Below are 27,726 nucleotides of genomic sequence, written 5' to 3' on the forward strand. Positions count from 1 at the left end.
AAATTATAAACTGACCTTAATCAAATGACCCAGAAATATGCCATACAGCAGTTCTGCAATGTTTTTTCATGGTCGTGCGTATGATAGTAAGCAGTGATGGTCGGATACCTATCAAGCTCATAAACAGAGATTATGCATAACAAGCATAACACTCTTGTCTCAAACACCCTGACAGTTATCAACTTAGGTTCTGTTTGCAAGTCCATATATGGGCCAATCTCTAGCTATTAAATGTGTTTGTTAGGTGCATCTGAAGTCAGCCAAGAACTGACTCCAGATGTAGAGCAAGGTATTTGCTGCACTGTCTGGCCAAAATGCAACCAAAAACATCCCAGTCCTTCACACAGAGGAAAGAGGGTTTCTTCTGAGGATATATGCTGCCTATGTCTTACATGTCAGACAATTAAAAACAGTAAAAATCAAAAAGATTTCTGAAAAGATCAATATTTTTTCCCCACTTTTTTAACACTATTTAGCAAGAATGCAAGATGGCTTTATGTTCATTCTCATTCTTTTTATCTTTCGAAAACTTACAAATGCAATCAGTGCTTCTCAAAGTCAAGTAAGGATCATTAATGGGTCTATTTCTAAAATACTATGACCACAGAACTGTTTGCTTTAGGGTCCTTCAGTTCCTACCAAGGACTAAGTCTTTTAAGAATAACTGTGTTTCCTAACCATTCTTAAAATGTTAACTAAGCTTTCTTGTATGTGTGGGATTTAAGGTGGGACCTTTTCACCTGGACACTTTCTAACACTTTTTGTTTTACAGACGAGAACCTGAAAAGAAAGACAGGAAATAAGTCAAAATAAATTAAATGTTGCAATATGTATGAAAGAGAAAGTTTCTCCTTAGTATCCTGCTAATGATGTGGAAAGCGCTCTAATTTATCTGGCCGAGGGTCACATCACCCAAGTTGAGAACCACTTCTCCACAACCCTCTCTTCTTTGGACTTTTGGGAACAAAAGTCTTAAAAATCAATTCCCATCTTGGCACCATTTAGAGTGACATACATTCACATTAGCCAAGTTCAGCTCAAAAGGCAAGCATGTCTTTCAAGAATCTACCCTGCTCTTGAAGCATGTCAGTCAAAATAAGTGACTACACAGAGACAAAGGTTTCTCTAACATACTTCTCTGATCTGCTAAAAGTCTGGACATTTTGGCAGACCCATCTCTCTCATGCTGCGGGGACAGAGGTCTCTGCTATCTGCATGGAACCTTGTAGGAGTAAAAAACTGACGAGGCAGCTCTTCACCACATAATAAATGGAGCAGGATTCATCTGGCTCTTTTATCCTCTTTCATTTGGCTTTTACTCGACTCTGTTTCTGTTTACGACCCTTCCATCATTCACTTGTCCAAATGTAAGATTTAGAATTAGAAGCGCTGACACAGAAGACACTACATTATACTTATGACAATAATGCAGATGTTTTCAATGACAAGGCATAATGCATAATGAGTCCGGAAGAAAATCAAATATAAATGTGTCTGAATGCACAGGAGACAGTGGAGGCTTTTTGTTTCAGAGGGAAAAGGCCAAGAAGGCAACATAAGCGCTGGAAAAAAAAGAGAAGCCAAAGTCAAGTGAGAATTCAAGCAACAAGAGAATGTGGACTGCACAGAAAACTGGCAGCATTTTTGAATGTGTCTGTACGTGCACTTGGTGTATGTGTGCTGCAAAGGGGCCTCCCGTACACTTAGCTGGAGCCACTTAGCTTTTGGATGGCGGCATTTAATTTAGGAGAGGTCGTCTGAAAAGCCTGGTTTGATTGCTTTTCTAAAACAACTTCATCTAAAAGCTTTAAATAACTAAATACCTCAGTGACAACAGCAAAGCAGTTCCAAACTCTTAACTACATCTCTGTGCCTGGGAATACACACAGAGCCACATCCATTAAATGGCATCAGTTGTGTGGTTACGGCATGAGTGGGTGGCTCAGAGAGAGCAGTGCCTTGAAATGAAATTAGGATTAGTGTGAGCAGTCGATTCCGCCAGGATCCTGCTGACTTGGAGCCAGACAGCAAACTTTTTGATCTGTTGCTTCTTCTTCTTTATCTACTTTATCTCCCCTTATTCCTCTGCACTCACAACTTCTTTCAGTCTCTGTTTGTCTGTATCTTCCTCTCCTGTTATGGCTGAGCTGACATTTATAAGGAGGCCACAGCAGGGTTCACAGAAGGTAACAGTCATAAAGTTAGACACACCTCTAAAGGCTGTCTCATTCACGGACACATACAAATGAATTGGCCATGTGACCGCTGTGGCACAATGCCAGTGGGTTGTTTTTTTTTCCACCGGCAAATTAACCAGGAGGAGGTGGAACTACAGCTCAGAAGATACTGGAATTTATTACAGGACTGCCTGATATGAAGTCACAACAGCTCATGCTAATTTCCCCCATAATTCACACGTCCAAATTTCCACTGTTCTGTTTCGCTTATGTTGTGCCGATCATGAAAACATGTTATGCTTTTAAGACAATTCTAGCTTTGTAAGCTTGGAGGATGTTTTGGTGAGTAAGGGAATGACTAATCTCTCCTCGTCGCTACATGTTGTACCAATGATGGTCACTGGCTGTTCATCAGAAGAAACATGAAAGAGCCTTTTGCCAGAGAAACGTTTGGGATTCTAGTTTCAACTTCTTCGTTTTAAGTAAATTTGATAATCGGTGTGCTACAGAACAGCACTGAGCTTGTGCATGAGTTTATCTTCCAAGAAAAGCACAATAACCTACAGTTTCAAGAAAATGGGATCCAGCAACATCTGAGGTAAAATTAAACTTTCTTTGTTTGCTGTAAGATTACATTTTACCACAGAAGACCACATCAGTTGCCAGCTAAGAACAGGATACAATGTCATAAATAAAAAAAGCTGAAACTCCAGTTCAAAGGTGGTGCTGTTTATCATCACCCAGAATATATATATAGTGGAGTTCTGTGCAAACGCACAGCTGTGGATTAATGGCAATATGGGAACCATACAGGTCAAAGGAAATCACTGTCTTGCTTTATCTCTTTAGAAGAGCTGTCACATGTGGGAATTAGGTTTAAACCTGTCGCACATGTGTCGAGTTCTGCAGTAGGAGCAGAGACGCCGGAGAGGGCTAAAGGTCAACTTTATATTGCATTTGAAAAAAATGACTTCACAACTCTGATTAGAAGATGACAGAAAAAGTTGCATTAATGTTATATAAACTGATACTATATTTGGCACAAAAACATTTGTACAAATTAAAAATCAAATTTTGTCAAATGAACTGAGGCAATAAAATCAGCATCATGACTTTGTTGGACATTGGCTGTACTTCAAATGACTGCTCATTCATATTGTGCATGCATGTTCTCAGTTCTTAACGAGATCAGACAGTTTAAGAGGGAGTAGTTTCAGACTGCATCCCGAAGTGTTACTTAAAGCTAACTAAATGGGTTTCTATGATGTAAGTGTGTAAGTGTGTGTGTGTGTGTCCTACATTATAATTCAACCTTAAATCTACATGACAGAGAGTAAATGATGGACAATAAAATCACTTCCTTCATGTGTCCAAGACATTACAGCCACATTTTGTTACGCTCTACTTTTCTCTTCCTCTCTGTCAGATTTTCTACAAACTGAGGATAAATGTGTCTCATCTACAGCAGCCGTTACCAACCTGCAGAACTTTTTCAGTGACAAAGGGAAGATTGTGGAGTTGCTCATCTAATATGAAAAAACAAAACAAGCAAACAAAGCAATAAAAATAGTGACTCACTAAGTAATACTAATTTAGTGTGTTTGAAAACTAATCAAATTTAATGGGTAAATGATTATCTATAAGCAACAAATTAAATGCAAACAGCATATCTGTTGAAATGTCCACCTCTGCCACACCAAGTAAACACCAATGCAACCTTGCCATTGGTACTAACATTTTAAATACAAAAACTTCTATATTCATATTTATTTAAATGTGATTTAACCAGTTACAACTTGACCAAATGCTTTTGTGAGCTATCACCAAGCTTCTGGCATAATTCTGACTGAATACTTGATCTTTGTTGGCATGGACCCAACTTTTACAAGCTATTTTTTTCCAAAACCATTGTTAATAGGTGTCCTGTCAGTTCATTGTCCTGTTGGAGCAGCCAATTGTGTTTCAGTCAAGCTTTAAGATGTGGATTTTACGGCAGGGGCTTCTTTCGTGGTCGGCTACGGTGATAAAAGACTCATTCTAGTTAGTTTGGTGTTCCAGCAGTTTACAGTTCATGGCAGGTTTAGCCTTGATGGTTCTTGCATTGTTTCTGAGCATCCTAAGAAATTTCCTTTGATCTGAGTGTAACCGATTGGGTCTTTTTATGACCCTGGCAAAGTGGTGATGATCCTTGAATTTCCTTCCTTTGTTTCTTTTAATAAATAGCCATTAAGCTTCTGGAATGGGCTTCCCAAATCCTAGATCTCCCAGCTGAAGATTTTGTAGACTATGCAAAAGCCAGGTCTGCTAGCACACAGACTAATTTTAATTAACTAACAATTTTGTCAAGGTCAGAATATCCCCCAAAAATAATGCCAGAAGTGTACTGATGACTAGCAAAGCATCCGGTCGAGCAGTTCTCTAAGGCAAATTTAACAAAAAGTTAGTAAGCAATATATGCTTGACCCTGTATGTTTACTTTTAAACCTCTGCGGATTTCCAAAAGAAATTCCTGTGCACCCAATCCGTGTTTTTTTTTTTTTTTTTTTTAAATATTTAAAGATGTACGGTGTACAATCATTCTATGTCTTTTGGAAAAATAACTGTTCAAGAAATGATTAAAAGCCCAGTATTACTATGACTTTGATGCCAATGATAATGATAATGAACATATGCAAAGAAAATCTGACTTTACAGAAAGGTCTGAAGCAGATGTGTACTCCACTCCACAACAAAGAAAACAGAAGAACAGCTAAACATAGTAAAGGTTGGTCTTCTTAAGTCATCAAACTTATAAGATGGCCTATTTTTACCCAAATTAACAAATTACTCCGTGACTAAAGAAAGCAAGTTTTTTTCTTTACATGTAAAAACGTATCAAAACTGACTTTTGCAGGTTTTTATACAGAGCAGAGATCCTGTCTTTGCAAATGTGAAGGCAATCAAACAAACAAACAAACAAACTGTTTTGCCATTTATGAGGATGTATTGCATTTGAAACATAATGGTTGGTGCAAAAGTGTAGTTGAATTCAGCTGGCAAAAGCATTTGGAAAAACTGATCCAGAACAGCTGAAAGATCATTTGATATCCAGTCAGTCACAAACCTTATTCATGCGAGCTGAACAAACAAAACTGCCTTCTCTGTGTTATTTAAACGGTTTTCACTTTAAATAAACATCTCGTTGCATGCACACAAGCAAAACATCAGAACAAAAGCACAGCAGGAGTTATAGGAGTGCAGATTTGCTCAACTTCCACAGGAAAAACTCTCAGTTTTTCCAATAGAACAGAGTTTCCAAATAAACACAATATCTTGAGTATCTGTACAATAGGTCACCACATGCAGAGGAGGGATATTGGAAAAATTGGGCAAAGAATAATGAATGTGGGGTTGCCAGGCTTGAGGAGAAGAGGAAGACTATATACACCAGAGAAGATGTTTGGATGTTGTTAGAGAGGACATTCAGAGGATTGCTGTGAAAGAACAGGATATAAAGGGTAGGGTGAGACGGAGGCAGAAAAATGTGACCTTTTTATGATGCTCTTCTTCTCACGTTATGTCATTCTTTTTATTATATCTTTTATAAGGAGATTATCAAAATATGTAGTGTTAGTGGCTTGAACTGAAGTTAATAGCTTTCAACTGATTTCATAAGAGATAAAGTTGAACCTTTGACTTAAAGATTTCTCTTAGATCACTGTTCAGTGTCTGTTTTGAGGCTCCTAAGAGCTTCTTAAACATCATAAATTGTTGTCAAAGTCATCCACTGACACACACACCTTACCTGCAAGGCAAAGTCCAAATATGGTGAGAAGAACCAGGATGTAGAGGAAAACAATGGCGTACTTGATAGATGAGAGGGAGTTCAGATGGCTGCAACACTGGTCCTGCTTCCTGCGACGCTTTGTAGAAACTGAAAAGAAGGATTTACTATAAATACCAGCAAATGGCATTCTGAACGAAATCATTAACCATGGGTTGTTCCTAGTAAGAACAACAATTTGGCTAAATGTCTCTTACGTTGTGAAAGAACAGAGGTAAAAGTCAGTGAACATAATGGAAATCAGATTTATTGCTGATAATAACTGTAAAAGAAAATCCAAGATTCCCAACATCCATATTTTCCCTCTTTGAACTTCTGAATGACGCCCAAAACTCAGCAATCACGCTAACTGAAAGTTCATTTTGAACCCAAGAGGTATTTGATCACGTTTGCATAATACTCCATAATAATATTGCCTGTGCAAAAACAGAAAAACAAAGCTGCTCTCTATTTCATTCAAGGTCCAACCAAGCAAGAAGTTGCCAATAAAATTGTGAAAATAGTGATATTTAGTAGTATTAAGTAACAATTAAAAAAAGTTGGTTACAAAACCATTTAATTGTATGATGACAAGTTTACATTTGGTTGGAAATTACCAGGGGTGTAATTTTCAGGGGGGTTAGGGGGGTTTTGACCCCCCCAAATATCAGACCCAACCAATATACCCCCCCCCCCCCCCCCCCCAATAAAGTTATGAATTATCTTGTATAAATAGGCTGTTGATTTTCTTTACTCATTTCAGTTATTACCAGCAAAATAGAGATCTTGCCCCCCCCCCAATGTTCAGCACAAAGTTACGCTGATGGAAATTACTTGTATATTCCTTATATCATATCTGGAAACATTGGGGTTATTACAACGGAAACAGTTAATAAATTTAAACTTATAGTACATCATAACACACATACATCACAAAGTTTCCTATAAGGGAATTCATCTGAGTGGACTACGTTACACAGCATGAACTGCACAAATGGTCTCACTAAGGAGCTCTTGCTGTAATGCATGTCAGCACTTAGCACTGCTCTCAAGGTCAAACAGATGTTTGAGAATTAGTCTTAATAAAACTGACACAGCACCGTTTATGAGTAATGAACTTTTTTTTCCCTTCTACATCTGTGTGTGTGTCAGACAGCTTGGCAGGAAGCAGCAATGAGGCAGTTGATGTTGCTGATGAGAACATTCCTTTTAGGTCAAGAGGATGGGAAGAGATTTTCTAAGGAGTCACATTCTTCATCAGATATTGGAATAGAAAAGAGAATTATGTGTTTTCTTCAGACATTAAACGTATAATTCAAAGATTATTGTGTTACACACAGATAAAGTCATTTTTGTCTCAAGGAAACAACAAGACGTAATTATGAGATTTGAAGCGCAGCTGATATGACTATAAACTCACTGGGCACTTCATTAAGTACACCATTTTAACTAGTGGTGCAACGGATCAAAAATCTCACGGTTCGGATTGGATCACGGTTTTAAGTCACGGATTGGATCAATTTCCGGATCAGCAAAAATAGAAAAAAAAGACAAAAATTCGACTCGCCGTTTACTTATTTAAGTATTTTTTGCCTATTAAAAAACATTCAACTGAAGACTCATTCCACACACTTATATAAAAACAAATTAAGGTGCAATATGGACATTATGGACCATGCTGGGCAGCCTCTGCATCCTCTGCACACGGCCATAAACAACCAGAGGAGTCTGTTCAGTGAGAGGTTGCTTCTCCCAAAGTCAAGGGCCAGCAGACTTAAAAACTCCTTTGTCCCACACGCCATTAAACTGTTTAACTCCTCGCTGGAGGGGAGAGGGAGGGGAAACGGGGACAAAGGAGGGGGGAACAAGTAAGCTGTAGTGCCTTTTCACTGTGCAATAGTTTTTGTTAATATCCAACGGTGTAATAAACTCACAATACTTGAAATGTGCCGTTCCCTTGTATTCTTATTCCTATTTATTCTATTTATCTCTTTTGTATACTCTGTATTTATATATGTGTATATATGGTATATTTCTGCTCACATTCTGAAACTTCTGTCGGTGCTGTGCTACTGGAAACTGAATTTCCCGGAGGAACCCACCCGAGGGTTAAATAAAGTTTCATCTAATCTAATGTAATCTATAGGGCAGTGCAGGGCTTTGTATCTACCACTCCGCTGTGATATAACGAGTGGTCATGGTCACGTGGCTTTCTGTTGCCCTGGAGGTCCACCCATTTGTAGTTAGGGCAACAGAAGATGCCTGGGACAGTTCAGCCATAACTTTTAAAAACAAGCAGATGTGATGTTAGAACGCCTTTATTTTTATTTTAGTACAATAGACAGCTGCTGGGGTTTGGGGTTTGTTTAACCTGAGTAGCGAAAAGACCGTGGGGGGTTTGAAAACGATGTGCCGGGAGTCCGCTGTTCTCGCCGGCTCTAGTGATCCTCGACCTCGCTGTCTGCTATGGAGCTGGTGGGTCACAGACGTCTCCGAAAACATCGGAGCACGTTTGGAAATATATGACATCTTGATAAATCGAGCAGATATTTGAAGTTTACACAGCTACATTCTCGCTTGAAAATAACTTAAAAGTTTATTTTGTGACCCAGAAAGAGTAATATTTAAAAGTTTTCAGCCCCGCTTGTCCGCCATTGCTGCGTTTGAGTTTTGGACGAAATGCATTCTGGGATATTTAGCTGTACCAAGTCCACACAAGTCACCACCGATGCATGCTCGATAAAACAGGCGGAGCGAGAACACATCCAGGACTTTTTCGCGTTCTCGGCTTGATGAGTACTTAGAATTGGAACAGTACTTGGTCTCCGACTGATGACGTATCACGAGTACGCAAGTACGCACAAGTACGCATATTGAGACAGGGCCTATACTTCTCCTGCTCATACATGCTTGGAACGACCTTGTCACACTGAAATGGACGCACAACGAGATATCATAGCGTGGCTCAAGCACGTTCATCACAGTTTAAACCCCTTGTTTTGCACAACGGAATATGGCCTCCCGTCTGCAGCTAAACACCAGTAGCTTTTGTAATAGCTTTAGCCCGGTCGGATTGGGCAGCAAAGTGCTGCTTAAATGCCGCAAACTCCTCTGCTCCGCCACTTGGACCGCTAGCGATGGCCAAAACTATCGCTTGACAGACCCACCACGCCACCTTACACATACTTTTCTTTTCTTTTTCGAATCTTCGGATCACGTGCGTACCGAACCGTGGAGTGGGATCGGTTCGGATTTCGGATCAACCGTGATCCGTTGCACTACTAATTTTAACTGCTTGTTAATGTGAATATCTGTTCAGCCAATGCTTGGCAGTAACTCACTGTATTTATGCATGTACACAGGGTTAAAATGACCCCCTGTTAACTAACTTGAAACTGGGGCTACAGTTCGCTAAGAATCACCAATGTTGAACAACTGAAGATTGGAAAAAACTTTCCCTGGTTTGTGTATCTTAATTTGTGCTGCAACATTCAGATAGTGGGGTCAGAAAAGTATAAACACACTGATTCATCCTGCCTTATAGCAACATCTGACATTATAGGCTGATGGTGATTTAGTGATATTGTCTTGGCACACTTTGGGTCCCTTAGTACCAATTTAGCATTGTTTAAATGTCACAGCATACGTGACTTTTTGTTGCTAATGCTTATGAGCAGCACTACTTCTAATAGTAGTTTCCAGGAGGCTATCATACACAGTCCTTCACAGTCAACAATTCTCAGTCTATTAGAGAACCTTCGGGAGGTTTTGGAGCAGCTGATTCATATCATGATGTGCATCTGACAAATCTGCAGCTACTGTGTGATGTTAGCACGCATTTATGCAATAGATTGCATCTTTCTAGTACTGGGTTGGACAACCAGTGAAGTGGCTATGATTGTAAGTAGCTTTCTGAACAGAATACAGAAGCAAGATTTCTGATTTGAAATGTAAGGTTTTTGTTTTTTGTTGGAAAATAAGTTCTTGATTTCATAAAGAAGTCAGAATTAAAGCCACTGAGGGCCAGCACTGAACTGATTAAATTAAACTAGCTAGCTACTCTTAATTTCTGTTCACTGTCTGGATAATTAATTTTAATATTACACAAAGTTGTTTGGTAAATTAGAAAGGTTCTAAAATACAACTAGTATGGACAAATAAACAATACAATGCTTACATTGCCTTATTTAAAATATAAGCAATTTCCATTTATAGTAAAAAAAATAGTTAAGCCTAGTATAATAAAGCATATATTTCGTTTTACAAATGCACTTAAGTTTCCAACTCTTATCAAGAGGGAAAAGCTATTTGTGGACAGCTGTTTTACATATCAAGAGGAAAGCGGAAAACTACAGCTAAATATTAAACATTCTTATTAAGATAAACCACATGGAAAAATGTGAAATGTTAACATTATCTTGATCTCTTTAATGGGATTAATTTGCTATGATTTCTCAGAATCTGATTACCTAAATACATTTGACGACATAACTGTATCAAATACATGGATCAGTCAGTCTCCAAAGGGTACAGAGGCATGCTTTCCACCGATCTTGCTTGATCCGAAATGTCTTGGGAAAAAGGCCGTAGGTATCCGAGGGAAAACATGAACGCTGTGATAAAAATCTCACACGAGTTTATAATGAGAGTCCATCTTCCTGTCAACAGTCATGATGTTGCAGCAGGGTTTCATTTGGACCATGACAATCCATCTCTCTCTCTCTCACACACACACACACACACACACACACACACACACACACACACACACACACACACACACACACACACACACACACACACACACTTTATGATGAAGAACACACACACCTCCAGCATTAGACAAACACAGCTGGCTTAGATGTATGTACGTGTCACATAGTTGGAGTGTATAGAAACCAAAATGGTCCTCTAAGCCAGTCTGCCTCTTTAAGTGATGTTGGAATACTAAACTGCAAACAATGACACGTAACGCTCTTTAATCTCAGCAAACATTTTCATAACAACATGTATCACGAGGGAAACATTATCAAACATTTCAGTGTGACTGTGAGACATGCGTTACTGGACCTTTAACAGTTTGGGATGTATACGAGATGAGAAAATCGTTTCCATGGCATACATGTGTGTATGTTTGTATATTATGCAAGTATGGAGCGAGAGAGGTGATTAACTTAGCATAAACACTGGAAATTGAATATGTAACGGTTTTTTCCCCACAATAAATGAGTTATAACTCCTTTAACTGGGCTTGTATGACTTAAATAAACAGTTTAGAGGTAGTAGGAGGCATATAATTAAACTTTGGACAGCCAGATTTTTTCCCCCTCAGTCTTTATACTAAGCTAGACTAGTTGCCCCCTTTCACAAGCTTCACAGGCTACTGTAAGCACAGGTGGTGGAGACCAAAAAAAGACAGCTAAGCTTATTTACCACACTGTCTTTTAAAAACTCCTACATTTATGATTTTCTTCAGCATGATTACATTGCACTGGCTGTTTTATAAAAAAAGAATACTATCTAAGCCTGAGTTGGTGACTTTAACTAAGAGTGTTTCTTTTTCAACTGACATCTGAGAGCAAAGGAAGCCAGTCAGTAAGTAACTCGACTCATTTGGAAATTATATTATCGTCCTGTTTTATGTTTTTGATTCACGTGTCTTTGGCGATATGTTGTTAGCATACAGCACTGTTTAATAAACAGATTAGACTGGAATTAGCAAACTTTGAGCTTTCCTTTATTAGTAAACTTGGAGAAGCAACAAAAAAATCCTACTGATTTTGACAAATCTACAGAATCTGTTTGTTTCCAGCTGAGTTAGTGTGAGTCTGGGTATGTACACGCGCTTGGGTAAAATGGCTGAATTTTGCTGTTCTTTTAAATGTAACTTTCCAGATCAAATACATATGCTGTCTGGCAAGTATAACAGATTCCATAAACACTTGGCACTCTGTAGGTCTCTGTAATTGACAGGTGATTTTTTTTAAAGACCCCACTCTAAGCTTGCACGTTTAACCATTAACATGTGAACGTCAAATTAATAATAGCGTGCTATTATAATTCCTAATCATCCATGAGACTGTGGGGGGGGGGGGGACTTAATGACACTTTAAATTATAAGACCACCAAGCAAGGATTTTTCTTCCAAAATAAAAGAGACTCTCCAACACAAATACATAATGTCTCCTGAGTCGAGCTGGTGGAGGTGTTATAACCGTTCTATGACTGGATAAAAGTAGATTAGGTTGTGCTTATAGATTATGAGCAAATGTTGAAAAGGAAATGCAGCTACAGTGCTGTGAAAAAGGGTTTGTCCTCATTGTTAAATCATGAATTAAACAATTAACCACAATTTTGGAAAGCTAAGCTCAATTTCACTGGCTGCACCCAGGCCTGATTACTGGCAGAGCTGTTGAATCAAAACATCAGTGAAATAGATCCTGTCTGATGAAATGAGGCAGGCTAAGACCTCAAAAAGCATCACATCATCTAAAGAAACATAGAAAGAAGCAGCTGAGAAACAAAGTCACTGACATTTATCGGTCTGGAAATGATTGCAAAGCCATTTCCAAGGCTTTGGGACTTCAGTGAAACATTGGTGAGAGCCATTACACACAGGGAGAAAATTTCTAACAGTGTCAAACCTTCCAAGGAGTGACGGGCCTGCCAAAATTACCCGAAGACCACATCGACAACCCATCTAGGACTTCCCAAAAAAAGCAGAACGACATCTAAAGAATCGCAGGCCTCACTTGCCTCAGTTAAGGTTCATGATTCAACAATAATAAAACAAATGGCTCTAAAAAACAAAACGACAGTTCTGGAGTGCCTTAGTCAAAGTCCAGGTTGAGATGCTTTTTGGTATAACCTTAAACAGGTCGTTCATCCTTGAAAACCTTCCAATAACGCTGGACTCATTAAAACAATTCTGCGTAAAAGAGTGGGCCAAAACGGCTATGTGAAAAGATGCATTTCCAGTTATTCCTGCTTGACTGTGGTTCTTGCTGGGTCTTTGCTATTTCCCTCTAGGCGAACACTTTTTTCACAAAGAGCCAGGTAGCTTTGGATAACCTTTTCCCTCAATGAATGACAACATCATTTAAAATTAGCATGTTCCATTTGCTTGGGTAAACTGTGTTAACTTTGACTCTTCTCTGTAAATCATATTTGCATTATGTATTTTTTGTAGAGAATTTGCTGCTAGATCTTGTGCTGTTTAAAAAAAAAAATCCAGTTTTAGGGTGTGCTCGCGCTAGGCTCAGTTGCTTTATTCTGGTCTCGAGCCTGATGTGTCCCCTCCTCACTGCCCTGCTAGCTTGTGCTTACGGTGCTCTTAGTGATTAAAGCCCTAGTAATCTTCACTTTACCCCAGCATCTCAGCTTTCTGACGATGATTTTGTTGATTAACTGGGGAAGCAGTGACACACTGGCTTCTCTTATATATGACGAACCACAGATAAGGCCGGCCAAAGACACAAACCAAGAATCCCAGCTGTGCACAAAAACAGCCAAACTATGACATAATTAAGAGCACTCAGACTTTCCAATACTTGCCGCCTCTGTTATCTTACCTTTGTGATCTGGGAATATCTCTCAAAAGTATAAAAATGTAGTAAATAGTTATTCTGATACATAAACAGCAAATAAACAGAGCATAATTTAGCCTCAAATTCTTGTCCAGTACACCAGTCATCTGTGGATGTAACCTGGCCAGTCAGTCAGCAAAATTTGCTCCATTAGTGATGCTGATGACTTTTCCATCTTTAGCCTGTGGCGATAACCTACAGCGTTATCTCCACAGCGTTATCATTATGGTCCCTTTAAAACCAATCGTTTATGTGCTACAAGTGACTATTTGTGACTATTAAAAAAACCAACACAGTGTGATATGACCAAGGTAATTAATAGAAATTAAACAATTGATAGGAAATAAATAAGTTATGTTTGAGGAAGCTCTGGCATTCTGTGCCCAGATAATTATCACAGATATTGATAACCCGGGAACACCTTGACCCGTGGGTTGGAGGACAGGATAGAATCAGCTCTGCTGTTAGTGGAATTAATGATAGAACAAGATATATTATTTATCACATAACTACATTAACAAATGTTTCAAATGCCTTCCACAGAGAAAAATTGGGAAAAATGTGTATTTCCTGAGTGGTTGGCGAGTGGTTGCTGTAGGTTACTGGCTGAATCCAGATAAAATCAGTCACAAAAGCTACACGTTTGTTTTCTTCTTTTGCCTTCTCTCTTTAGGGGTCACCACAACAGATCATCTGCCTCCACCTCACATTATCTAAAATATCCTCCTCTGTCACAATAAACATGAGTACATTCTATCCAGCTTTGTAAGGCTTCAGTCACACAGGGATAGAGACCGGTTAGTGTATCTCTGGCAATCACCAACCTCCAGCAACCACTTGCCTTTCCATGGCTGCTGGAGGTTGTTGTCAGTGGGTGAAATTGGTCACAAAGAGGATGTAACTTTTGATATATGTTAAATGCAAGTGAACATTCCCTGTTTCTGAGTGGCTTCACACTCTTCACAGTTTTGTTAGCACTTAGTGAGCAGTTGGCAAGTGTTTGCAGACCAGTCAGTGTCTAACTACGGGTGATTGCAGCAATCTGCTAGTTGGGAGTGAGCATGAGGGACGAGATTAGCTCAGATCAAGAGAGAGAGACAATGCTGTGATGATTTGGACATGTACAGAGCGGGGATGGTGGGTATCCCAAACAAAATATGTCATGGGAGGGGAGGAGAAAAAGAGGAAGACCACAGAGTTCATGAACGTAGTTTTAACAGAAATGTAAAGGAAAAGGAAAATGTTTATTGTGACAGAGGAGGATATTTTAAATAATGTGAGGTGGAGGCAGATCTGCTGTGGTGACCCCTAAAGAGAGAAGCCAAAAGACTGTATAGCTTTTGTGACTAATTTTATCTGGAGTCAGCCAGCAACCTACAGCAACCACTCGCTAGCCAGTTAGGAAATACACATTTTTCCCCTAGTCACAGGTTGTTGCCAGGAGCCACCAAACCATCTCTAGGTCTGTGTGACTTAAATAAATAAGCTGAGGTGAAGCTTACCACACAGCTAACAACTGTAACTGCCCGTTTTGGTTTTCACTACTTAAAGTAACAACACCTCACTAATGTTAACTGTAAGCCAAACTTGAAACTTAAATAGGCGTGTTATAAACAAATCACCCCCTGTTCAGTTGTCCCAAAGATGAAGAGTAGCAGCCAAAGAGCATGTTTCAGTAAAAGTTTGGCATCTTAACATGTAAGTGTGTAGCAGTTAGTCTCAAGCTGTCATTTGAGAAACTAGAGTTTTGGGCAATCTGCCTGGTTAATTTAACCTCTGTTTTTCAAATTCTGTCAGTCTTGTGCTTTAAAACTGTTTGGTAGAAATGCTCTCTTTAATTGAATGAGGTGTGAAAGTGTTCTTGGATTAGTAAAAGTGGACGAGGACAGTTTCTGATCTGTACGGCCATTGTCCACTTTCCATTAAAATGTCAACAAATTCTTAAGTTGACATTTAATAAGTCTTTCCCAACAAACTGGCCGTTCCTGCACTGAAACCTGAGACCACCACAGGGTCAACTGCGGATTCATTCAGCTGCACCTGCATTTACACACATATACAGATGTTGCTCCTGGATATTTCTGGCTTCTATAGATGACCACAGTGAGAGCAGCGTGAGAGCCAAAGGGTGACAGCATTGTGCCTGTGTGTTAGCGCACTTGACAGATCCGGTCTTTGTTATCAGCGTGTGGGTGGCTTTTGTATATATATGAATAAAAGGTCCTGAAAATCAGTTATTTTTCCATTTTGTTTCCTGCTTTTTCCGGTAAGTTTTCAGAGCTGCCCTTGTCATTAGAGAACACCCTTCACTACAAACATCTGTGATCACCTACTTATTGCAGCAGGACATGCAGTGGGTGCGCTGGGAGGTTAAATCGAGGTTGTTCCTTTGGAAAAAGCCTGCATTTTAGTTAAAAGAACTAAAGCAGCAAGCCTTGGGTTCAACTCAGCACTTTCACAGCTCAGTTATTCCTCCTACCTTCATCACACAGGTTGAGTTTGGACAAGTTGTGTCCATCATAGGCCTCTTCATAAAGCGAGACGTTCTCTCTCTCTTCATTTGTGCTCAGATACATGGCCTTGTTCTCCATCTCCTCCTGAGAGAACAGAGAAAATACATATGCTTATTTTAGGATTGTAATCTGTCTAAAACCAAAATAAATATTTGAAAGTTTAATCTAATGTTGAGTGAGTTTACACGCACATGGAAACCAAAATCTGGATCAGTCCGCTTCCTGTATATTAGCTACATTTCAGTATTTTATTTTGGTTAGCCTCAAATGCTAATATTTAAAATGATCTGCTCAGAAACCATGCTGTTATACAATGTTCAAGCAGAGACACAGCTTCTTCATCCTAAAAACAGCATGTGATGTTAACTGAAGATTAAATGTACAGTTTTCACTACTTACGTTGTGACTGCAATGGTTGCAGTTATTGAATGTACTTTTTCAGTGACTGTCAACCACTGTCTATATGCAAAATATGGGCACAGCCACCTTAGAGTCACCTTTTGGTTATTGAAGTCCCAGTGGGAAGCTTTTTCTGTTGCCACCTTTGTGTGTTGAAACCAGAGTGCATTTCTGCTAGTAGGAAACTAAAAGAGCCATGCTCATACAGGATTGATTTGTCAATCACAAGGTAGGCATGCACAAAACCAGACCATTCTTTATCATACCTTTTGACTACAAGTAAACAGCAAACTGTCTACTGAGGGCATGAATCAAAGGAGTCGACATTTTTCCCCCCATAGATTTCCACAATCTGACTTTAACTTCCATCTTTCTTTCTACACAGTCCACACTGTCAGCATCTCACAAGTACAGGTGGTCCTTAAAAAGTAAGTGTGAGCTACTGCCTTCTATTACTGCGAATGAGGTAGAGCAGCTGTGGGAGCGCTGATCAGCTTTAAACAACAATAAACACACATTTCCAAGCTAAACAGAAGGAAACGCTTATGATATGGCAGTCTTTAAGCCAGTGTTATGCGATTTGTTTCCTCAGCCAGCAGAGATGGAGAGAAGTCATGTTTCAGCCCAATTACATTAGTCTTTTTGCTTTTAGAAAGCAACATTTAGAAAAGGTATGAATGAAAACACATAAAACATTATGAAAGGTCAGTCATAGGCCATGAGAAAAGGAGTTATTCACCTTTCATACCAACTGGCAGTGAGCAGTGTGTGGAAGTGGCTTCTGCTTCTCAAGCAATTTGGTTTAACTTCTGTGCCACTTTTCCAAAACATGGTGGAGTATTTGAATGTTAGCCCAAGTGGAAATGGTAAGTGAGTAAATATAGAGCTGGTAGCCATACTCAATTTTATAAATTATCTGATGAACAGTGTATCTAATTAACAACCACTTTCTGAAATATATTGAGTCTGCAGTGGCAGCAGAATAAGAAATTTTGCCCACAAAAATAAAAAGCAGTTTTTGCTCTGTACTTTCTGGATGTTGGATTTTTGGTTAGATGGGATACTACTGTTGAGAGATTTCCAGTTTACACATATGCTGTTTTCATATCTTTAAACATGTGACAACGCAAGTTTTAAACATGGGAATGTACTGTGTTAGATTGTATTAGACAATTAAGTTTTCACTTACATGTTAATACTGTAACCAGTAAATAATCACTGTTTAATTACACATTTTTTCCAGACACCTAGGTAAACACAAGTACTTGGAATGAGAAGGATCCATGTTGTAATTCCAATTTAACCCTTGATTGAAAACATGACTTAATTACCAGTAACTAAGCTGGGGATTACAGCCAGTTTAGCATCATATGAACACTACCATTTCTAATTTGAGATTCCAGCAATAATTTGAAGAGTAATAACTTATGATAACATTAAAAATAAATGATTTAATTAATCATTAGCTCAAGTGTATCTTTGAGCTTGAACAACTAGAATCCGGCAGACTGCTCAATATTTCCAAATATATTGGTGGAACTAAAGAAGAAAATGCGAAGAAAAAAATTCTAACACTGTGAAATGTAAAAAATTATATTAGCAAAATTCATTACTGCATTTTGTTTGACTTTCTATTTTCTCTCAAATACCCAAGGTGAGGAATGCAGAGCATTTTAACAGATTTATTTATGGATTCCAGTAGATCCTTCTCTTGGAAGCAGTAATCCCACCTTGAGCACCAGGTTGACAGTGTCATCAAGCAGCTGAGTTACATGACCTCTTGTGTAACTCAGTTTTAATAAAAGCACACAGAGGTTTACATTTTATTTAAGTCTTAAGGACTTAAATAAAACGAGGAACTTATTAGCATGCATGTTTAGGTTCTAATAGCATGAACTCGTTCACCAGACTGTTTACTTTACGTCGAGCATGTTTACTTTTCTAGCTTGGGCAGGGTTTCCCACAGTATGCATAAGGCAAACCAAATATGAATAATATAAAAGGAAACACAGGACAAATAAGACAGGGATAGAGAGGTTATGTCAGACACCTCGGAGGGATAAAATGAAATCTGCTGTAGTACGGAGTCGTGGGTTTTAAACTTCCACAAACCCTAGTGGCAGATCTGTGAGTATTTGAGAAAGTCATTAAAAAGCGTTCAGTCAAGTCTCTCATTAAAGATAGGATAGGGGGTCAGGTTGACATTTAGACTAAGACTAGGCAGAAGCCATTAGGGTTGCTAGGTGACTCCACTAAAAACTCCACACTCCCATACATGTGTTTGTGCGTGTGGGGAGAGTTATCTTCTAATTACACTGCGTCTGGTGGGATATAACACTTTTAATCGCTCAGTGCCAACAGAGGATGGTGGGAAAGCCAAGCAGTTAGTGTTTTACCTCTCCAGCTCTGCAACTACAGACCTTTGTTTTTTCTGGATTTGATCATAAAAAATTAATTAAAATAAACACCACATGAATATTAGAGAATTTTAAGCATGAAATGAATGAGATAGCTACACACATGCCCATACTACAGTTTTGTTTACTGTGTGTGTTTTAATCGCTGATTATGTGGTTGCTAGGCAACAAAATGATGCTATAATATAAACATGCACGTTGCAGTGGATACAAATTAAGATGTTAGTGTTGTGAAATTCAAAGGCTACAATGCTTTCATAAGGTGTTCATTTATAGGTGGTTGCTAGAAAGTGTGATGACATCATATCTGATATAGATGAGAACCTTCAGTGGCCTAAAACATGCCTGTTTGCCAGTTTTGATTGGTTGATTCCTGACATTCTTGTATATGCAAACCAACAAAGATTTTGTGTATTATAGTAATATAAAAGACAAATTTTCAGAGTTCTGTGGTACACATACAAGGTAATTACAGAGAAATTAGAGCAGAGAAACAGCAATCAAAGAATCCTAAATAGAGATTTATGTGAGAATTTCCTAACGTCAAAAATGGCCGTTGTCGCGGCCCTCCTGTTGTTAGCTCCAAATTGCAGTCTGTTTGATGTCTGATGTCCATGTGAGAACAGTGCGGGTACTTGTTGGCGAATTAATACAGTAGCAAAGCACATTGGTATCCTGTCTACTTCCTGTTGCACATTCTGCTGAGGCAGGGCTCAGATCTAACCCAAAAGGAGAAAATTCAAGTAGTAACCAGGTCATGCCATGTTGTTGCTCCATGAGATTGGGATCAGGGGCACATCTACTCAATACACATACTTGATCCTCCTAACACCATCCACAATTATGAGTGAAAAGGCTTGTTTTGGGAATCATCTTACATTTAAGTAGATATATATTGGGGGAAAAGATGTTAGCTCCCACAGGATAATCATACTGCTTTTCATTTTGAACTACAAAGATCTTGTAAATCCACTTTAGACAAGCACTTTTGCATTAAAAAAAAAAAATCTAAAATCCAGCAAGTTCTTTCAACCAATACCAAAAAAAATGTCTTCGTAGTGTCATAACAGTGACCAGTACCTGCTTAAGTGATTGGTTGCAGGGCAGATTCCAAAGCACATTTGTTTTGTCATAATCACTATAGTATGTCTATATTGTATTTTGGCTCTTGGTCTATAATGCACCTGGCAACAAAATGTAAAGAGACCACTAATTACATGCCTACTGGCCACAGTTTGAATGAAAAGAAAATGAAAAGCTTTGCTGTTAATAGCAAATTGTTGGGTCTGATAAAAGTAATAGAAACAAATCTAGTTACCTTGCCATCATGACTGTCTCCGCAACAGCCAGGGGATTTATTTGGACATTTATTTTGAAACAACACATAAATTATCTTTACTGTTTAATTAATTACCTTTTTTCAAGTGTTTTGTGATTTGTATTGAATCACCATTCAAATAACATGATAAGCACCACTTAAAGCATTTACTGACTTGAACCTGTGGAATTTATATTTCTTATTTTTGCTGATTTTCCATAGATTTCAATCCAGGATTCTCTGTGTGTCTCTTATAATATCTGCTCTGGTCAACTTCACTGAAGATGAATGCACAAAGAGTGAATGGGAATTCACTCAGCACAGCAGGCGGACCACTCTCAATTCTAGTAGCATAAGAGGAAGCAATTATCTTGTCATGCACTGTCGCTCTGTGAGATTTGCCCTCAGCAGAGAATCTGATCATCTGCGAGGTCAGAGGGACACGACGCGTGTGGTCTCTCCTGACAGTCTAAGTACATCGACAGAGATGAATGAGTGCATGTGTAATTGGAATAAATATATATTTTCAAAACATTACATAACACCCAATGTCAAACTGCTTTTCAATACGCAATAAATAATCACTACAATCAAAAACAATCCCTGTGATCAAAACAAAAGCTCACAGCTCAGTTTGTTCCATAAAATCTGAGCTTGGATCCCTTGAAAGCGTCACAGTAAGGCAAACACTCCACGCCATTGTTCAGTCATCCGTGTGCAACATTAACCCATTTTTCTCGGTTAATTAGCAGAGATACTTCATCCATGACCGCGGAAACACAAAGCAACAATTTTCTGAGGATGAGTTCCATTAAGTGTGGGTTTCCTGTCCTTGTGTAGCGCTGAGCTCCAATAAATTGTATGCAGCAATTCAGCCTAATAGTCTAATAGCAATAAAAGTGGAACACATGTCAATAAATCAGCAACTCTACAAAGGTCGAAACAGCCCAGTTGGTGGTTTTACAGATGAGGGACAAACGTCATTAACCTATGAACGCACTAATTAACTTACCAAGCCTTGGTAAATCTGTTACTCTTACGCAGATTTCCCGAGAGCCTACTTATGTGATTTATACTAGGGATCCTCTGTGTGTACACATTGCATGATACCCTTTTTCAAATGAATGACAGACCAGACAGATGCATATTTAAGTCAAAATTCGTTACATATTTTCTCAGATAATGCTAAGCCTGTGCGACATCCTGAAGGAGAGAAGCAGCACGAGTCCTCCTGTCTCACCTTTTCAGCTGTCAACGGGAAATAAAATTCACTGCTCCGCGTTTTTCATAATTGCCCTCAAAATTCTGCTCTCGCTTCCTTTTTTCAGTGGCTCAGCTCTCAAAAAAATAATGAAAACTACAAAACAAAAAGTAATCGGTAAAGTTTCTAATAGTACAGGGACATGCACAGCCTCTGTCAGTGCTGCGGAGACAGGCAGCAGCTCTGTAGTGGAGCGCAAACTGTGACATTTTGGGGTAATATACCCATAACAACGTCATGTGACCATCACTAAACTCCAGCTGAAGTTGCCGAGCAGCTGGGACAGAGGCTGCGAGGTGAAGATGATGACACTCACCTGTTGTACACGAGCGCCCTCTGTGGGATGGAGGTAATAAAACAAAGTGAGTTTGTGTCCCATCTTCTTCCACTTTTGGTTGCTTCCTTTAGGGGTCGCCACAGCAAATCACCTGCTTTCATCTCCTCTGTCTTCCATCTCCTGCATCCTCATCTGGCACACCAGCCTTCTGTATGTCCCCCTTCACTACATCATCGTTCATATCTGCAGTCTACCTCTTTTTTTCCTGACTAGCAGCTCCATATTCAGCATCTTTTGTATGCTGAATATGGAGCTGCTATTCACAATACCTCCTCTGTACATGTCCAAACCATTGCTGTCATGCCCCTATAACTTTGTAAACAACTCAAGCCACTCATGTTGAGTGGTTTGGAGACAGAAGTTAGCACCATGGATGAGTTGCCTCGTTTCAACACTAAATACATAAAACATTTTATGTCTGAATGAACAAATGCAGTGATAATAAAAGTGTTTGCTCACTTGATTTCACATTTTTTGTATGTTTGTCACACTTAAATGTTTCAGATCAACAAAACAATTTAAATATTAGAGAAATATAACACAAGTAAACATAAAATGCAGTTTCTAAAAGTAGTAGTAGGGGGAAAAAATCCAAACCTACATGGCCCTGTGTGGAAAAGTGACCCCCCACCCCAACACCCATAATTTTAGCATAAATTAACTGGCGTATCCCATATTTGGAAATCTGAATTCAATTTCTCTAGCAACACCCAGGCCTGATTACTGGCACACCTGCTCTCAATCATAAATCTTAAACTTAAATAGAACCTGCAAGTCAGACATCATGCTGCAATCCAAGGAAATTTAGGAAGAAATGAGAACCAAAGTAAGTGACATCTCTGAGTCTGGAAAAGGTTATAAAGCTATTTCTAAAGTTGCAGGACTCCAGCGAACCACAGCGAGAGTCATTATTCACAAATGGCAAAAACATGGAACAGTGGTGAACCTTCCCAGGATTGGCTGGCTGACCAAAATTAACCAAAGAAGTCACAAAGACCTCCGAATAACATCCAAAGAACTGCAGGCCTCACTTGCCTCAGTTAAGGTTATTGTTCATGACTCCACCATAAGAAAGAGACTGGGAAAAAATGGCCTGCGTGGCAGAGTTGCAATACAAAAACCATTGCTGAGTATAAGGAACTGAAATGTAAATCTTAGGTTTGCTGAAAAAAATCTTGATGTTCCTTAAGATTTTGGGAAAAAACTGACTGACGAGACAAAGTTGAGCTTTTTGGAAGGCGTGTGTGTCATTACATCTGGCATAAGGGTAACAGCAGTCTGCTGTCTACCAAAACATCCTGAAGGAGAATGTCCAGCCATCTGCTTGTGACCTCAAGCTGAAGCGTACTTGGCCTCTGATCCAAATGATCCAAAATACACCAGAAATACACCTCTCAATGACTTAAGAAAAGCAAAATGAAGACTTTCAAGTCTAGTAAAACTCCTGACCTGAATCAGATTGAGATGCTGTGGCATGACCTTAAAAAGCTGGTTCATGCTCAAAAACCCTTGAATATGGCTGCATGAGTGGGCCAAAATTCTTCCACAGCACTGTAAAACACTCATTGCCAGTCATCACAAATGCCTGACTGCAGTTGTTACTGCTAAAGGTGGTCCAACCAGTTACTAAGTTTAGGGGGCACTCACTTTTTTTAGAAACTGCATTGTGTTTACCTGTATTCTCTTTGCTTTCAGTACTGAAACTGAGTTTGTGAACTGGTGCCAGAAGTACCATCTCCAGATCAGTGCTGGGAAAAGTTGGTGGACGACTGCTGCAGGTACAAACCTTCTCCTTTACCAGAGAACATCCAGTGAAGAGACACTGAGATGAATTCTGAGAAGTGCCTGGGGGTTCTTTTAATAATAAGCTGAACTGGTCATATAATGGAAGAGAACTTTAAGAAAGGACAGAGAAAACTGCATTTGCTCAAGAGACTCCTTGTTTTAAATGCCGATAAGACTGAACTATATCCTAAAATCAGTCAGGGACTGGCTTCTTTTTCTTCAACTGCTACATCAAGCATTCAAAATCAGAGTAATATTGGATTCGTCTCTGGGGTTTGACTCACATGCATCAAACATTTTGCGACACAGGGTTTCCTTAGCTGAACTTAAGAATATTATTCATACATTACATTGTTACATTGTTAGGTCTTTCTCAGTTTTTAACACATGAACAACAGTGTTATACACACAATTACCATTTGAGTTTGTGTCTTAAAGTGTTATAGATATTAAAAAGTGACTGCATGTATACTAACACGATATAGACAAAACAAAAAACTGTGTAATTTTAGCTGCAAACAAGCTTTTTTAAAGTTTCTCCAGTTTGGTATTTTATTTTCTGCCTCACTTCCATCTATGTCGGTCAATTTTGGAATCCAAACCAAATTCAGTTTCTGTTTTAGAGTTAGAGGGTCTGCGAGTGCTGAATTAGTTTAAATAGTTTTGTAAAGACATGCATAGTTTGCTGAGAAATGTTAATATTGAACAATTCTCCAATAAACACAATTTGTATCCCTTGCTAACACTCGGAGGGCTAAAACAATGTATTTTCTTTCCCTCTTGTTTTCTAATATATGTGAAGTATATAATCATAGATTATAGGATTTTCCATTGTCCATAATATTGCTTTTCTTTTACATAAGTTACATTTCTGTGTAGCTAAATTGTTTTTGCAATATTAATTAAACTTTTAAAATGAATTAAATCCTGTATTGATGAACTGCATCAGAGTCAGCTAGTTGGTGTGGATGCTGGACATAAAAAGCATTCAGCTCCAATGCCAGAGACACACATTCTGGCTTTCAATCTGTGTATGTTTCAGTCTATGTATGTTCTGTTCACTGAGAAATGACTGAGATTTTTCTTATTTTTGGCGTGAGGATGGTGGAAGACTAATAGCACCTGCACCTCTCAAGGCCATACTGGTGGAGGGCACGAAAGCCTGCAGGAATCTCTGGCAGCCTGTGAGAGTCAAAACTTTGATAAGTCATAGGTAATAAGTAAATATTCAGTAACAGCACATATATGTTGTTGTTCACAAATTACAGACCCATTTCTCTACTCCCACAATTATTCAAAAATACTTAAATGATACAATGGAAAGACCTCGTATTAGAGGGGTGGCGCTAGACTGGGTGAAAAGCATTTAGAGAGCAGGGACTCTTCAACATTCAGACTCTTCATCTTATATGCAAATGATACATGCAGATATGTCGAAGTTCATTTTTATTTGCGGATGATACATATATTCTTTGTCATGGAGAGAATTTGCAACAGCTTTTGCAGGTCACGACACAAGAAATGACAAAACTAAAAAGATGGTCTGAAAAAAACAAATGATCACTTTTTAAGAAAAACTCAAATTATGATATATGGAAACCTCAGAAAAATATGTACACTCAAAAAAACCATCAAAGTCCTGAAGAAAACAAAGCTTCTGCTCAATCATAAATCACTTCATACACTTTATTGTTCTCTCATATTGCTATATTTAAATTGCTGTGTAGAGGTGTGGGGTAACACATGCAAAGGTGCACTGCAATAGTTATGTACACTTCAAGAATGAGCAATAAGACTAGCTTCTTCCCAGGAGAAATAAAGACGTGAATATCTGGCTTATACATGAATAAGATATGTGTAATTAATGGAGATGCTATAAGGATTTAAAAGACAAATTTTAAAGGATTTGAAATCATGGGAGACTACGGAAAAAGGATTAAACTAGCACAATGTGCTCACTTGTCACTTGGTCTGCTGGCTGCACAGTCTGGAGCTGATTTATAGATTTTAAGCTGAGTCAGGTGAAACCGCTGCTGAAATAGTGAAAGGAAAAAGCATGTAAGTACAAAATACTCTTCAATAGAAAATACTTTCCAAACAGTTGATATTAAATGCATTTCTAAAATGTGTCTAAGACAGGAAAGAAGGAGACAGTCTTAAAATGCCACTCTTTTCCTCCTCCTCAAGTCTTATTCTCCTAGATTGAATTCAAACTCTAAAACACGAAAACATGTATAAACATGCTTATTTATCCCAATATTATCTCAATAATTAACACGTGTTTAGAGCACTTGGAGCTGATCAGCATCTTTAAATGGAGCAGCAGAGAGAGAAAACAAAATCCCCATTCCATACTAAATGCAATGTTTTGAGCAAAAATAAAGAGCTTTAATGAAACCCACTGACTGGATTGGCACCCATTTGTGTCAGTAACATAGTTCTGCAACTGATCTGCTCAAATAACTGGATGTCAGCCTTGTAGACGTGATCGTGATTCAGGAAATGCAACCATGTTAAATGACCTGAGACAGCTGATTGTTATTGTGTAAACAAAATCTGTCAAAGGGGGTCAAACTGAACTCTTGACACAAACACATCAGATAACAAAGAGACAAGAATGGAAGGGCAGAATAGGAAATACAAAAGGGGATTAAATATAACAAAGTGGAAGCAACTGAAAATGACAGCAACTCAACAGTGAAATTGTAGGCTATGTAAAATCACAGAGTGGGTTCAGCAGATGCTTAGTGCACAGAGGTCATTAACTTTCTGCAGTCAATTGCTATAGCCCCTTAAACTTCATGTAACCATCAAATTAGCTCAAAAACAATACGTAGAGAGCTTCATGGAATGGGTTTCAATGTCCGAGCAGCTGTATCCAAACCTTAAACTATCAAGTGCAGTGCAAAGCCTTGGATGGAGTGATGTAAAGCATGCCACCTCTATGCATTTGCATGAACTGGAGAACTGGAACCTTTTTCTCTAAGGGTCTTTAATCTGGTCAAATTGCATGATATACCCACAGAAATCTTTTTTTCTTTAAAAAAGATGCAATGCCTGCCAATCACAGTGTTGAATTGTTATTTGTAACTTTCTTTTGTACTTTTGTAATAGTATTCCCTGAGTTATCCTACCCTTTTCTCCTCTGAAGACATGCTTATATCTACATTTAAACTGGAGAATTGGATGATACTGAAGTCATTCCATTTTGTTTTAGTGGATATCAACTGACTTACTGGTTATTTTTCATTGTTATTTTACTACGAGTACTGAATAAGCAGGGACCATACTGTTTTGGCAGAGAAGTGATTAAAATGTAAGAAATTTTTAGTCATACCTCTGTTGCAAAACAGACCTGTCCAGTTCATCTCACAGTTGCACTGCCAGGGCATGTTGCAAGTTCCATGGACACATCCAGGATAAGTCAAACATTCGTTACAAAGTTCTCCCTGCCAGCCATAATTGCATCTGCCGAACACAAATATGTAACTATGAATACATTCCCTTTGTCATCGCCTTAAAATCTCTTCTTTGTTCTAATGCTCTGTATCTGGTGTTTATTTTTCCTCACTTACTTCCACATGATCGTGATCCAGAATAGCAGCTAACCGATAACAGAGGTAAATAAACCCTCTTTAGTGTTTCTTTTTTGTTTGACAAAGCTTTTAAATGACTTCTCAGAAGCTCACAGCAGAACATCTCAAACAAATCTGTAGGTTATTAAAAAATAAAGATAAATATCAACATTGTGATCCTTTCTTTTTGTCCATGTGTCTTACTAAATAAAATCTCCAAAAGTTGATTCTGTTCATCTAGATGTAGTGTTTTGTGGGAGAAACGTTTCGTCACTCATCCAAGTGACTTCTTCAGTCTCAGCTGACTGCAGGTCAGTCAGCTGAGACTGAAGAAGTCACTTGGATGATTGAGAATGCATCAAGACGTACTAAATAAAATGTTTGGGTTCTAGAAACTGTTTCTATAAATTAAATCTCACAGAAGGTTTTTGTGTCTATTTGTGCCATAGGAATGGGTCATCAGTTTGGAGGTCGTTTCACATTTTAAACCAAAAATGTAGATAAGTGAGTGGACATGGCTGACAAGCTCAGATGAATGTTTTAGTGTTGGTCATAA

The 27,726-nt window shown here is 38.6% G+C and overlaps 1 protein-coding gene across 1 annotated transcript in view; it reads right to left on the reverse strand.

Annotated features, from left to right (window-relative positions):
- The window catches only part of scara5 (scavenger receptor class A, member 5 (putative)), a 122,126-nt gene extending 100,474 nt beyond the window's left edge, over positions 1 to 21,652 (reverse strand). Inside the window, exons 1-3 of the mRNA XM_085382033.1 lie at positions 21,453 to 21,652; positions 16,045 to 16,162; positions 5,962 to 6,090 (exon numbers count right to left, since the gene is read on the reverse strand). Of these exons, the coding sequence (XP_085238159.1) occupies positions 5,962 to 6,090; positions 16,045 to 16,156 (241 nt within the window). The 5' untranslated portion in view covers positions 16,157 to 16,162; positions 21,453 to 21,652. The remainder of the gene's footprint in view (positions 1 to 5,961; positions 6,091 to 16,044; positions 16,163 to 21,452) is intronic.
- Positions 21,653 to 27,726: the final 6,074 nt, after the last annotated feature.

Source organism: Rhamphochromis longiceps, linkage group LG15, assembly GCF_057381845.1.
Source record: "Rhamphochromis longiceps isolate RC_006_pf linkage group LG15, R_longiceps_female_GT1.1, whole genome shotgun sequence".
Lineage (NCBI taxonomy): Eukaryota > Metazoa > Chordata > Actinopteri > Cichliformes > Cichlidae > Rhamphochromis > Rhamphochromis longiceps.